This window comes from Xiphophorus maculatus, chromosome 5 (genome assembly GCF_002775205.1).
Source record: "Xiphophorus maculatus strain JP 163 A chromosome 5, X_maculatus-5.0-male, whole genome shotgun sequence".
NCBI lineage: Eukaryota > Metazoa > Chordata > Actinopteri > Cyprinodontiformes > Poeciliidae > Xiphophorus > Xiphophorus maculatus.
The window spans coordinates 25,497,317-25,511,631 of NC_036447.1; the positions used below are offsets into that span (position 1 = coordinate 25,497,317).

Consider the following 14,315-nt stretch of genomic DNA (forward strand, 5'->3'; position numbering starts at 1 on the left):
CTATAAAAATCCCAGGAATCCCAACTTGAGGACAAACAGTGCAGTGAGTCCAAAGCGGGCCCATCCAAGATGACAGGAATTACTCTGGTTCTTTTGTTTCTGGCGTTTCCTCTTTATGACACAGAGGAGCAGGTTGTCAACGGTGAGTTGATTTATGTTTGTTTGTTTTTTCTACTGACTCTAGTGTCGATTTTACAGCTTTAGGTATGACCAATACTAGTCACCGCCTGGCATTATTTGTGTCTGTAATTGGGTAAGGTTTATTTAAATACTGTATGCCATATAAGTAAGTTTATTTTTTTTTATGTATAAGATATTTAATACAGAAAAAGCCTGACTTCAAACAATTATTTTAAAAATTGTTTAAAAAAAAAAAACTACAAACAGTGATCCCGGGAAATTTGAGGTTTTTGTTTACATTTTGTTGTTATTGCTATTATTTTACCATCGTATATACAAGTAAATCCTATTGGCACACGGCGTCTCATTTTCAAACCTGCCTTAACATGCCAGGTATATTAATATAAATATACCTGGCAGTCAGTGTAGTCAATCTAGTGCATACAACTAATTAAATGAAGATACAAAATAAAACAAGTGGACCATATTCTGGATAGCATTGCTAATAAAATAACAAACAGCTTTTTCCAGTGCTTTTGACATTTGTTTGAAATCCTCACGGTCAATTACGCCGCGCTGCTTCTGATCCAGTTGTTGCTTGTTTCGAAGTAGACCTGTATACCTGTTCTACTAAATGAACACTAAATACTTTATGATAAAAGCCTGTGAGTGGAAGCTCTGGATGCTCTATTTAAGTGGTATAGAAAGTTTACTACCACTGATAGTAAATCCGGTATTGATTTATAAATTACATAAACTGTTACAGCAGCATGCATGTGGAAATCTAATGTACATGTGCACATTATTATGGTGGGTGAGATCCTGTGAGGAATCTCAGCGCCCAACATCTAGAAAAAGCTTGAATAGTCAACATTTTTTTTAAGTTAGCAGTATTCACTTAAATAATGACACCATGGTCAGTGTGAGGCACATAGGAGGCTCCAATTAGTGTTATTTTATTTTAAATAAAATACTGGGTGGATGTGGAAGGAACTATTCTGGGCTCAGACAGTAACCTTCTATTGTAAAACACATAATGACTCAATGTGTATAGGAACACAAGGTGTAAATTCTCTAAGGAGTGACTTATGCCATATACATTGAGAGTACCTGTCATGTTTTGTGGTAAGGCAGACGCAGTGGACCCAGGTCGAAGCGAAGGAAATTATGATTTAATGATAAACAAACAATAATCCAGGCAGCACAGATGAGTGGAAGGTTAATGGCTCAACACTGTTAGCAACTGGTTTAATCAACTGACAACAGACTTGACGTGACAAGACAGTAGCATAGACGAAAACCAGACAAGGAAACAAGGGACACAGGTGGGTTTAAATACACAGGGAGACAATCAGGGGAAACCAGGAACAGGTGTAACTAATCAAGGGGTAGACGGGACAACAGAGACTCCACAAAACACAGAAACCTAAATAAACACACAGAAAAACTCAAATCCTCACAATACCCTCCAGTCATTTCCCCAGAATTCTCTAGTCCCTAGTTGAACAACACAGCCAAACCTAGTGCACTTAGGCAGGATGTTGTCCTGAGCGACTTCAGACATTGATTTAGGACCATCAGTGAAGCCACGTGGCTCTGTGGGTGTAAGGGTATCTAAGTCAATGTGGGAGCCATGCCAAACAAACTGATTGGTTCAAATTTAGGCATGCTGTATTGAGGCGTTCTACAGAAAACCTCTCCTATCTGTTTGATTGTGAACCTGTGTCCACAATCAAATATGTGTCATCAGCCATTCCAAAGAGGTCCATGGTGCACAAAATCCAATGCACTGAGGATGACAGGAATGTAAAAGTACTCTTCAGCTCACAGAGAAGAGATGTTGAATGACATGGGGACTGGTGAGAAAACTTTAGCTTTATCAAAGAAAGTTGCCTGCTATGCAACAGGTGACCATCAGAATGTAGTGACGGGACGCAAAGTCTCTGCAGCGGTTGGCCATAAACCATCTCTAATGACAATAACTGTAGACCTGGCATAGCTGGAGTTTGCAGTCCAAGCATTAAATGTGGAAATTTGTTGACTCAACTATTGTCATTCAGACTAGCTGCTTTAGTGAAGCTGAGAAACCTCTCTCAGTCCATTACCTTGAGGTTGATAAGCAATGGTCCTATGAAACCTAACCACTGGACTCTCTGTGATGGCATTCCACCATTCAGAAGTGAACTGTGACTGTGTTTCAAAGAGAGGCCTGGTGGTATGCCAAAATGTATTGTTCACATACCAATTAAGGCACACACACCACCTCTGCTGTCAATGTTGATGACATTGGGACACCTTCAAGCCACCTGGTTTGTAATGCAATGCATCATATTGGACTCCCATGCAGGTGCCATGTCAGGTCCTCACACGTTTCTTAATCCTGTCAAACAAACTTGCCAGCTATCAGTCACAGGGCTGCATTAGTGTCTGGATGGGGAAGGCCATGAATAGTGTTGAAAATCCCACTTCTTAAATTGGCGTGAACTATGGAATGGGGTTGGCTTGTGGAGGTATCATACAGCAGAGTCACGCTGCTTTCACCAGAAACCACATTTGTCAGCATTAGCCCCATATGGGTCATTTGAGCTCCTGTACACACTGATCTGTTCTGTGAACAACAGTCATAAGGGCATAGTCTGGTCCCAGATGAACAACCCTTACCCTGGCCTGAGACAGTCTGCCACTGAATTAGCCTTGCTAGCAACATGTAAAATGTCTGAACTCTGAAATACAGGAGAATTGTCTCCAATGTACTTTCTTTTGCCACGCGGCAGTTGGCAACTAAAGATAGCTAGCAGTTTCCAGGTGTTATCCACCCATTACTAACACACTGCTTCCATGTCATACTCAGAACCGTCAGAGTAGATTGAAATGGGAGCATTGGCTAACGGATGAGTCAGTAGTGCTACGTTAACTAAAGCAGCCATAGTATCCACCAAAGTCCTGTCGCATTCTTCAGACAGATGACTCAATACAGTCACAGGATGTTTTGGATATTTGCTTTTTCTTCAGTTTTTTTGATGTTTCGAACTATTTTGAGGTGAAACAAATGATAAGTCTTCTTGCAGAAGATCAAACACAAGGCCAATGCTGTTTGCAGGTCAACAAACAACTGTGTCATCAGCATATACTGTAGAATGATAGACGGAGAAAGGCATCAATAATATTCTGGCACACATTATTATTAGACATTGCAAGAAGTGACGTTCCTAATACAAATCCCAGAGGGACACCTTATGTGACATTTAGGAAACAGGAAGAAAGGTCAAGACAAACAAAGGCCCACAGTGTTAATAGAGTGGGATCACTCTTTTAGCAAAGGGAAAACTGTTTTCCAGATATCAGTCATAGTGTCAGTTTGAATTGTGTCATTTTGTAGCTGAAGTGCTGTTTGCTTCTTTTCCAGAGTTGTACACCCTTATAGAGAAGGGTCCACAGGATCCTGCACCAAGCAACCAAACCAGACTAGTGGTCAAAGAGCCCACTCTGCCCATCAATGAGCTCTTGGAGAAAAGCAGCAAGTCTAGTGAGTCTAAGCTAAACTTCCACCCGATGCCATCCGCTGTGTGGCCAAAGCACAGCAACCTGGCCCCGGTCCTCCGTCACCACGGCCCCAACAATAAGAGCAAAAAGGGGCACAAGAGTGATCGTTTAACAGAGCACAACAGTGAGAAAAACAGGGGGGACGTTGCTGGTTTGCTTCCCAAAACCCAGCTGACAGGAGCCACAAGTGCTGGCTCCAATCGTACAACACAGAAAATCAGTCAGGACACCCAGGCCCACATCAGCCCTCCTCAGCAGAGTGAGCCGGAGGGACAGCCCAACTCCAAACCCAAGACCCCAGTGCAGACACAAACACCCATCCAGCCGCATCAAACAGCTTCTTCACCTCGCAGAGACTCCCCCAACCGACGCCAGGACCCAGAGGAGAACCGGCCTGGGAGGTCCGGCCTCTACCAGTCTGGAATCAGCTCCGCGGCCTGGAACAACAGCCGCCCGCCGGCGTTTTTCACCCGGCGGTCCTCCAGCCTGCTCTACCAGTTTGATGTCCTGAGGCGAGGTAGGAGAGGCCGGTGCCGTTTCCCTGATCTTGAAATCTGACCTGTGTGTTGTGACAGGGTGCTCCACATATCTTCTAACAGGGTCCCTGAACTAAATCTCCCACATGGGAATACCTTAATCAAAACAATTCCACTCTTAGAGCATTTATAGTTGAATATTCCAATACATATTAGAAGTTTCCTGCCCTAAACATAAGAAAAAACAGACAAATGAGACGTTTTAGAGGCAACATTTGAAAATGACAAAATGGAGTTGGAAGTTCAAAGTCAAAGACTCTTCCTCTCTTAAAAAGTCTAATGCGTTAGTGAGTGAATGTGTATTAATAGTTACAGCAGTCATGAGTCTTCCCTGCCATCTTCAGAAAGCAGCACAGACTCTTCTCAAACTGTCCTCTCAAGCTACCTTTCTCTTCTCCGCAGAGTCTGACTACACACACGATGCCTTCTGCATGAGCGAGTGCAGGAAGGAGAAGGATGAGAGGGAATATTACTGCTACAGTGAGTTTGGTATGTAATACAAAGACACGTAGAAGAAATGTAACCACATTTAGAATGCGTTTTGGTCTGTGTTGTTATGTCCTTGATGTTTCTCAGCAACTTAAAACAGATTTTAATGCTGTACTTGTTTGCTTGAATTACCTTCAACCCAATACAAAGAAGTATTCACCCTCTTACTGGTTTCTTCTGATTTTGCGTTTTTGTCAAGCTTCGTTGTTTCAGATCATCAAAGCAATTTTAAAATCAAAGATAGCCTGAGTAAATACACAAAATTGAGTTTTTCAAGCGATGCTTAATTTAGTAATTGGGGGGGGGGGAAACAGTTTGGTTCTGTGGGAAAAAGTAATTTCCCCCAAAAGTCTTAGCAGCAATCATACATTTCCGAGTGAACGAGTCATAAGGTTCTTACCCCGATGTGCAGGAAACAGGGTCAACGTTTCTTGCAGAATCGTTTTTATTCAGTCGTATTTACACATGAAAGAGCCCGTTTAAGATCGTTTCACAGCATTTCGATCTGATATAAAACTACACTTTGACTAGGCCACTTCTAAATCTTAGTCTTTCTGAGCCCTTGAGAGCTGGACCTGCTGACGTGCGGCAGGGTATTAGACGGCCGACTACTGTCCTGCTGTCTGACCCGGAGAGGGTTGGAGTGTAGAAAGAGAGAGAATTCATGGTTCTATCAATTCCTGCAAGTTATCAAGGTCCTGGAGAACACTACCATCTCCATGATGGCATAATGTTCTTTTTCATTAACGCTGGTAGGTTTACACCAGATGCCTTAGCAATCACTTTTGTTTTGTTTTGTTTGGAGGGGGCATGAGACACAGACAGGTTGCTTTTTGTTAGCAGTGATTTTCACATTAGAACTCTTCAACTGAAGCCATTTTTTTGCTCAGTCTGAATCTTTTTCCTATTGTTGAATTATGAACTCTGATCCTAACTAAAGCAAGTGCAGCCTGTAGTGCTTTCCTTGTTCTTTACCTCATGGAAGAGTCTTAGACACTCTCTTGGATACGTTTTGGTTGGTCAACCACGGTACATCATTCTGACAGGGAGTTTCTCTTAAAATGATTTACTGAGGTGTGAGTTGTAAAATTAAACTTGGCATTCCAGAGACCATTTTCACTTAGCACCTTGTTGCTTTGGATGTTTTTTTGTTTTTTTTTACAATTAATAAATAAAATAGGATTTCAGACTGCTTTTAGTGGTCTCAAATGAAAAGACGAAGGGAGTTAACTAAAGATTATTTTCTTGACGGGACACTACTTAAATCCTAAATCCAATGTACCCAAATAAATAAAACTTGAAAATCAAAGAATTGTTGTTTTTTTTTCTTTTGCCAGTTTGTTTCGCCTTGACTCATGTCATTACAGTAATATAAACTAACCAGCTTCACAGACGTTAAAAATGTGAGGTTTCTTCCTGGTGCATGACGGCTTTTCCAATCATGCATCTTACATTACCCTGGACACCGTAATGCCGTTTTCAAATCGTCTAACCAAACGCCTCTCGTCTTCTGGACAGCTGTCAATGGGATTGTCCATGACATCGATGTTTTGAGGAAAGGAGTCAGACTGATCACGTTGATGGTGAGCGCTGACGGCTTCTACAAGATGAGTCGTCTCTACGTGACCCCGGACAGCTTCTTCTTCAAGGTTCGCCTCCTGGTCTTGGACACCTTCAAGTGCAGCAAGCCCTGTCCTGATATCAAGCTTGGTGAGTTTAAGAAATTTGCTTTTGAGCTGAGCAGAAACAAATATGTCTGACATTTGTATTCGAAGCAGAACACGGAATCGTTTTTTTTTTTTTGCTGTGATTATGAATTTCGGGGTGTGTTTCTACTAGATTTTGGCCATTCTTCATTAAAAATATTTAATGTAGACTAACTCAACCTGCCACCTGCTTTGTCCCACAGGGGCCAGATACATTGTAATGGGTCAGATCTACCACCGGAGGCGCCACCTTCCCAGTGACCTCCTGACCCTGCTGGCTGGCAAACTGAAGCCCGGGGATGGCCTCCTGCGCAGCAGCAACTACGTCAAAAGGTTCAACAAACGGAGACACCAGAAAGCTCTGGAGGCCGTCCGCTCCAGGTGTAGGTGAACCACCGACGAGAACATCGCCCCCTGCTGCGGGGGAAGAGACTTCGCAGCCGATCTTACCCGACCCTATGGCACTGTGCAAGAGGGGAGGATGTCCAGAGGAAGTGGATGTGCTCTCATATGGACCGCTACCATGTATCATCATATCGGCTTTATCTATGAAGTTCCCAAAGAACTGAACTGAGCTGGGGCCTCTTTGATGCAAGCGGGACGCAGCGAAGTACTTTCTGAGGTGTACGCAGACATATTATAGGCACCCACTAGGGGGTTTTCAATGCACAAACAGCTGTCAAATACAGAAAATACCGACTAGAAATAATTATTCTGCCATTGTTTTTGGCGCCCAATCTAGCGCGGCGCCCCCTGGGCGTCGCATTTTAGTGCACACCCACTTTTTGCGCCAATGGATACAAGCAACTTTGACTAACTGGACTCCTCCTCGTGCTGGCTTGGGACTCAAGTGCTCCTCTCTCACGCTATCTCCTGAGCTCAACTCGAATTAAACTCTTCACGCATTCGTGGCTGGTACATGAAGTACCAGAGCTGAATTGGTATCACTTTTCTGAAGAGACACGAAGCTGCTCCGAAGCGTGGGACAAATGGCTTGTTTGTTGAATCTGCTTCAAAATTTGGCATTGGGAAAAGATTCCGTCTGTTTTCCACAATAATCAACACAGCATGGGATGTTGGGATGGTTTACGGTTTAGTAATGCTTCAATTTCCTAGACATTAAATCCAGGCAGCGAGGTTTAAAAATTGCTGCAAATTTTTTGGAATATCCTAATATTTTCTGTCATTACTCTTTTCAAACATGAAACCCATAACCCATGACTTCAAAGAAATGTACTGCGACTTAAAAAAAACCCGGGTCAATAGATTGTTGGATGGGAGGAAGCTAAGGTCCAGACAAATAAGAGGCAGCAAATCATAGCGGAGAGCGAAGAGGAGTATTCAGATGGCGAGAAATGAGGAACTTCAGCTGGCTCTGAGAGAGGTTCTGCTTTCTTTAACTTTAATTATGTGTCCACGGTGATAAATAGGCCCAACATCAAAAAGGTGGAGGCGGTGGGGGTCGTGGGTTTCGCTGGGACCGGGCCGTGAATCAAATCGCGGGAATCTGATCCTCCACACACCTGGGCGCTCAAAGAAGCACGTTCATCGCGGCTTATTTTCCGAGATGCTGCGTCTGCTCAGGAGGCCAATGCTCAGAGGGGGGATATTTGAGAAATGTGGAGGGAGCAGCACAGTGAGAGCGGGTGGATGAGCGACCTAAAATATATTTAACCAAGAGAGCCCGAGCGGCGTCGGGATTGTCGAATTAGCTTGAGAAAAAAATGTCACTTAAACTCTTGCTCTGTCTTTCTAAACTTAGCCTGAATGAAAACCATGTGCTTTCTAGGTGAGAAATGCATGTTATTAAGCACGGGGACGGCGCCGGAGGAAAGCGCACGACTCACACAGAGGTCACGGGTTCGAGTCCCGGCCCACTCCCACAGCCCACTTTCCTGTTTGGCTGCTGTCAAATAAAGGCAATTAGAACCCTCCCCACCCCTTTAAATATATATATATTATTTTTCGCATGATTACATGCAACTTTGTTATTCCCAGAAGTGCCGTCCCTCAAAACAGGGCGCAGAAATTAAAGTTTAACAGCCAAATTCTGCTGTGCTGAACCCCTCCTCCTCCTCCTCCTCCTCCTCTTCCTCCTCTTCCTCCTCCTTCTCCTCCTCCTACTCCTCCTCCTCGCGCCCCCCTCCACACTCCGCATGTCCGTCATCTCTGGTCAGTTCCCAGGCTCCACGCAGCCTCTATCAGCGATCAGTGCTGGAGGGAACAGGCGCATGTGGCGGGCAGGAAACGGGAGCCTGATAAAACACTGTGGCCACTATCGCAGCGGGAGGACATTCCTCATCACAGAGCATGTGAAGGAGGGGTGTGGGGCGGGTAGGTGGGAATATCTGGTAGATGCTTCCTGTGTGAAGACTGCGCAAAAAAAACAAACAAAACAAAAAAACAAAAAAAAAACTGTGGGCTTGTGGTCATCTGTGGCGCTCCCGGCGTCCATGAGAGCCTCTGGATCCATTTAGTGGTTTGAGTGGAGGAGATAAAGAGGTGGAGGTCAGGGAGAGGAGAGGGAGCTATGGGAGTCGGTGATGGCTGGATGTGTCATTCAGGATAACTTGATCACAGGAATGGTTGTAAACAGGTCGTGACCTCATCGTCCCCGGGGGCCCACTTCTCCGTTTGGCACCACGGATGAGTTAAGAAGAGGCTGAGTCAGACATACACACACACACACACACACACACACAGGCCTCGGACCTTCTGGTACAGCGGCCGACTAAAGTACTCACACCGCTTGAACCTTTTCTCCATTTTGTCATGTTACAACTTTATATGACTTTACTGAGCGTTTTGTTGTTGTTCAGGATTTTATGCAATATACTAGTATAGAATTGTGAAGTTGCGGGAATATAATAACATGGTTTTTGCAAACCTTTTACAAATAAAAGTCTGAAAAGATCTTTCATTTAACGTGTCTTACTATGAAACTCCTAACTTCCTCTACCAGATTAGTAAATTATTGTAGTCTTATGGGGAAACTAGCAGCTCACAAATCCTTGAAAACACCCTCCACACTCTGATACATGGCAGTGGCTGCATGGTCCTGTGGGGATAACATCCTTCAGCTGGGGCAAGCTGTTGAGACTTCCTAAAAAGTTAAGTCAGAAAATGGGCTATGGTTCCTTAAACAGGAGACTGACTTGGATTATAAACTGAGCTAGACCGTAGTGTTTCATAGGATTGACTTGGAATCATTAGCATTGAATATATTTGTTGTACTGAACCGATTTTTTCCTATTTCATATATATATTTCTGTTTATAAATCGCAACGTCTTAAGATGGCATTTGTTGTTGACTGATGCTATATACTGATAAGTCCCAAAACTATTCCAAAACCCTGGCAAATTTAAAGATTTTTTTTTTTTAGTCAAGTCAAACTTATTTGTACTGCGCATTTCATCAACAAGGCAGTACAAAGCGCTTTACATCACAGCAATGTAACAGTTACCAATCATGAAACAAGCAAACACTACATTTTGTCAAATGCTATCATCAAACCCATCGGCCAGAATGCACATCAGTTATACGGATCAATGTGCCAGTTAAGTAACTGTATAGGAAGCTCTGTACAGATACTTAGCCTTGATTTAAAGGAAGTCGTCGTTTTGGCTGTTTTGCAGTTTTCTGGAAGTTTCTTCCAGACATCTGTGGCACAAAAATTGATTGCTACTTCTACATGTTTGGTGATAAAAGCCTGACTTTGTAATGACCTTTATGTGCCTCTGAAGGTTCAGGTCTGAGTCCATTACCGCACCCAGATTTCGGGCCTTATCACTAGTTTCTGGCTGCGGTAACTGAAGTTGTGGAATTGACTTTTACTCAATCAGGACGTTTATTTCTGCAGTGAAATTTGATTGTAGTAAAATAAATATATATATTTAAAAAAAACCCACCAGAAATCATCAACGTCTTGGTTTCACGTGATATTTCAATTCCCTTGACGAACTAAATTTTGGATTTTCGTTAGCCTTAAGTTATAACTACCCCAAAGACCAGCAATAAATGGTATCCGGCTCTGTGAGCAATCAACCCGAGTTTCACTTGAACTTTTTTCTTTTCTACAAAGAAAGATCAAAGCATGTTTCACACAAAAAGACAGAAATATCTCGAAAAAAGTTTACTTTATTATTATCCAGGATGAAATGTCCTATCAAGTACAAAAGAGAGTCTCTTCAGAGTGGCCCGTCGGTTAAAAACATAGAGTGCTTTTTTATCTGCAGTTACGTTTCCTCGAGATACTACTTTTTTCTTTTTTTTTTTAAAAAAATGGATAACTTTTCCGTCAGTCTGAATAAATAAAACAAGAAATGCAACGTCAATATAGAAGTTATGCCGACTTTTTGTTTTACAAAAAAGAAGAAAAAAAAAAAATCTGTACAAGTTTATCGTGCCACTCGACTGGATCAGAACCGATATGCTCACAATGTGCAGCACTTCTTATACAAAGGGCAATTTCACCTTAAGAACCGAGTCCACTTCAAATAAAAGAGGAAAAAAAATACAGTTTAATTTACAGGAGATCTTGGTTGCTGGTTCAAATAGTCAAAAATAAAAGTTCTACTGCTCTAAAAATCTTTTCTCTCTACATATTTAGACAGCAATAATATACAATAGAGATTACAAACAGAAAATAAAGCACATCATCATCTTATAACAAAGTAACAAACATTCGGTTGAAAGACAAAGAGAAGGAGGCAGAAGCTACATCATCTCTCAACTCTGCTTCAAAAAATGTTGAGAGAAACCTCAGGGTTCAAAACAGAGGAAAAAAAAAAAGTTTCCGTCATTCTTTAACACATCTAAATCGAAAGACATCACTGCTCCCCAACTTTCTTCTCTTAAAAAACAAACAAACAAAAAAACGGACGAATCTCACACACAAAAAAAGTTCCCAGATACGCCTGAAAAAACGCAGCTATAAAATGTTCATACAAAGACTCCACAGTCGGTCGTCGTTTGAGGTTTGACTCCCAGTCGCGCTGCCGCAGACCGCGACATAACTGAGCTGATGCTGAGTGGGGAAGTTCATTATCCAATTACTTTAACCAGACACACACACACACACAGAGAGAGAGAGAGTTGAGAGATGCATGTGAGCCAACCTGTCAGCTTCAGACACACAGCGTTGATGAGACTCTGTAATGGAGGGAGCTACAGTACTTTCAGCCTTTCACACAATTCATTTTCTCTAAATGGCCTCCTCCTTTCAAACACAGACAGTTTTTGACTTGCATTTCAGAGCATCGCATGGAAAAAAGGTCAAAAAAAGAAGAAGAAGAAAAAACAGGCCGGATGCGGTGGGTGGGATGATCTGTCCGCTGTCGTTTCCCTCTGGACAGTAACATGAAAGCATTTCAGCCTTCTGACAAAAACACACACTCCGTCTATCAGACTGCTCTGATAGGGGCTGTGCTGTCAAACATTTGCATCGGGTTCATGCTTGATGCAAACCTGTGCCAACGTCAAACTAAAACACTTGAAGAAATAACAGTATAATCCTGTGTAGTTGTCAAACTACACAATGCCTTGCAACAGTATTTATACCCCCTTTTTTCAGCTTTTGTCACATTACAAAACCAAACCTCAGTGCGTTTTATCTGGATTTCTTTGAACAGATCAACTTGATAATTGTCATGCCCCTTTTTTTTTTTTTTTACCCAATTTACTTTGGGCCTCTCTCAACTGCTAATGGTTCATGAAAACGCTACGTGTGGAGAAAAAGAACTAAACTCTGCAGATACTCTGACCTAGGGCTCTGCAATGTGGCTTAAAAATGAAATAAACTTTTTCTTTTTAATACCAAATTCAATTTTGATCAAATTTGTTCCCTCTCGTGATCTTGACGCGGCGCTCAGGATGATGGCAGCAAATGTCACGGTCGGACAGCGTGGAGCTGGGCGGGTTGTCCCGTCAGACCGTCAGTTCCCAAAACCACACTGACGGTTTTCACACACACACAAAGAAAACCTTGTAAAGGCCTACATGGGGTGAGTGTGACCCCGCTGGACAGAGTAAATGACCCCACATCTTAAAGCTGGAGGTGGGTTAACATTTTCTTTTACAAATGACAGAAATAAAACAGTTTTCATTAAGATATTTTCTATCATTCAATCTGTTAAATGACCTGAATTCAAAGTCCAAGTAAATAGAATCTGTAAAGCAGGCTTGTAAAAAGAGATTGCAGTTCTTGGGTGGGCTTACATCACTCTGGAAACTCAAGGAGTGCATAGTTGGAATTAAAAATCAAACAAAAATAAAAAGATTAAATCTTCAAAAACGGAAACTTTCAGTTTACTGATAAAATCCATCGTCCTGTCCTACCATCCATATGACGACACACAGTGATGGCACCATTATGCTGTGGTCTTTATGGCTTTCTTTAGCAGGGACAGCCAAGTTAAAAAAGAACTGCAGAAAACTTTAGGGTGTTGAGGTTCACCTTGAGGTAGAACAAGAACTCTTAACATACAGCTAAGTGTGATTGCAGCCTAGTCAAAGTCCAGACCTAAAGCCAACAGAAAATCTGTGGGAAAACATGAAAACCTTTTCAGACAATTTTCATCCAATATAACAAAGCTGGATCTGCTTTGCCAGGACAAACTGGTAAAACAAAACTTCAAGTTATTCATACAGATGGCTTTTCAGATTATTATTTATTAAACCCAGAAGTTTATTTTGGAGAGGAAATGCAACCAGCATGAAAATGTAAATAAATGGAAAAAATATATAACATTTTTGTTTTTGTTCACTTTTTATTTGCAAAAAAAAAAATAATAATCTTCCCAGTTATCAGTGGAGCTCATTTTAATGGAATTAAAAATGAAGACACATATTATAATTGCTGACCAGGTTTTTGTACGTCTGAAGGTCTTTGGTGACGAAAACTGCTTTAAACCCAAAACTTTTATTTTTTAAAGGTTTTATTGGCTCTAGTGGCCTTTATTTGATAGTTAATTGACAGGAAAGTTGGTAATGAGAGAACGAAAAGACATGTGGCAAAGGTCGCCAGGCCGGGAATCGAACCTGCGACGACCACGTCAAGGACTAAGGCCTCCCATATATGGGTTGTGCTTAACCCCTGCGCCACCACAGCACACCCTTTAAACCCAAACCTACAAGGCGTGTGAATAACTTTTTCAACGGTTTGGTTTCCGGTCACGACGATGTGCTTCATTATGTTGGTCTGTTGCGTAAAATCCCAACAGAATCTGCAGACGTGACCAAACTCTCAAAAACGGGGGTAGAAATACTTTTGGTAGGCTCTGTTAAATGAACTCGAGTTAAAAGAATCGTGATCCGACACCGTGAACCCATCCGACCGACTGAGTCACCCAGAAGGAATCTGTGAGGTTAGGCGGCCATTCCGCATCCAATCATCTTAATTTCAGCCATCATCTTGTCTCCTTCATTCCCATCTTCCTTCTTGTACGCTGGAGGGAATGTGGATGTGTAAAGCGCCGTCAGGTGGCGGACGGCGGGGCCGGAGCGACACCGATAGGCGGGGGAGGGGTCCGCTGACAACACGTCCTAACCAATCAGAGATGCGACTTTTGACACTGGGATTTTAAGCAGAAGCTAAGATGCGGCTGACTGTAGCTTGTTGTTATGTGACCTGAAGAAACAGGAGGAAGAAAACGGTTGGAAAACTTCCTTCTTTTTGTTTTTTTTTTTTATTAAAAGCTTTACAATATATGACAAAATATGACTAGAGTAGGATACAAAAAAAAAAAACAAACAACAAAGTATCGGATGCCAGTGGGTCAGACATTTTGACAGACCAAGCAGCCATGTTGGTTAAAAGTCACTGAAATGTACGACAAGATGTCTGCCCAGCTTATTTATGTACAACTTATCTAACCCCCTCGCCGAGAACACCAAGCTGAGCTTATTCAGAATAGGAACGCT

At 42.3% G+C, this 14,315-nt stretch overlaps 2 protein-coding genes across 3 annotated transcripts in view; one reads left to right on the forward strand and one right to left on the reverse strand.

Annotated features, from left to right (window-relative positions):
• The first annotated feature begins 39 nt into the window (after positions 1-39).
• Positions 40-9,418, forward strand: c5h17orf58 (chromosome 5 C17orf58 homolog). The gene is made up of 5 exons (XM_005800466.2): positions 40-142; positions 3,527-4,180; positions 4,602-4,688; positions 6,207-6,398; positions 6,598-9,418. Exons 1-5 carry the CDS (start codon positions 70-72, stop codon positions 6,783-6,785), a joined length of 1,194 nt encoding a protein of 397 aa, XP_005800523.2. The 5' UTR covers positions 40-69; the 3' UTR covers positions 6,786-9,418.
• Positions 9,419-10,516: 1,098 nt separating this feature from the next.
• Positions 10,517-14,315, reverse strand: part of bptf (bromodomain PHD finger transcription factor) — a 47,781-nt gene continuing 43,982 nt past the window's right edge. For both annotated transcript variants that reach the window (XM_014469274.2, XM_023334506.1), the window contains exon 36: positions 10,517-14,022. In XM_014469274.2, the coding sequence (XP_014324760.1) occupies positions 13,986-14,022 (37 nt within the window). In that variant the 3' untranslated portion in view covers positions 10,517-13,985. The remainder of the gene's footprint in view (positions 14,023-14,315) is intronic.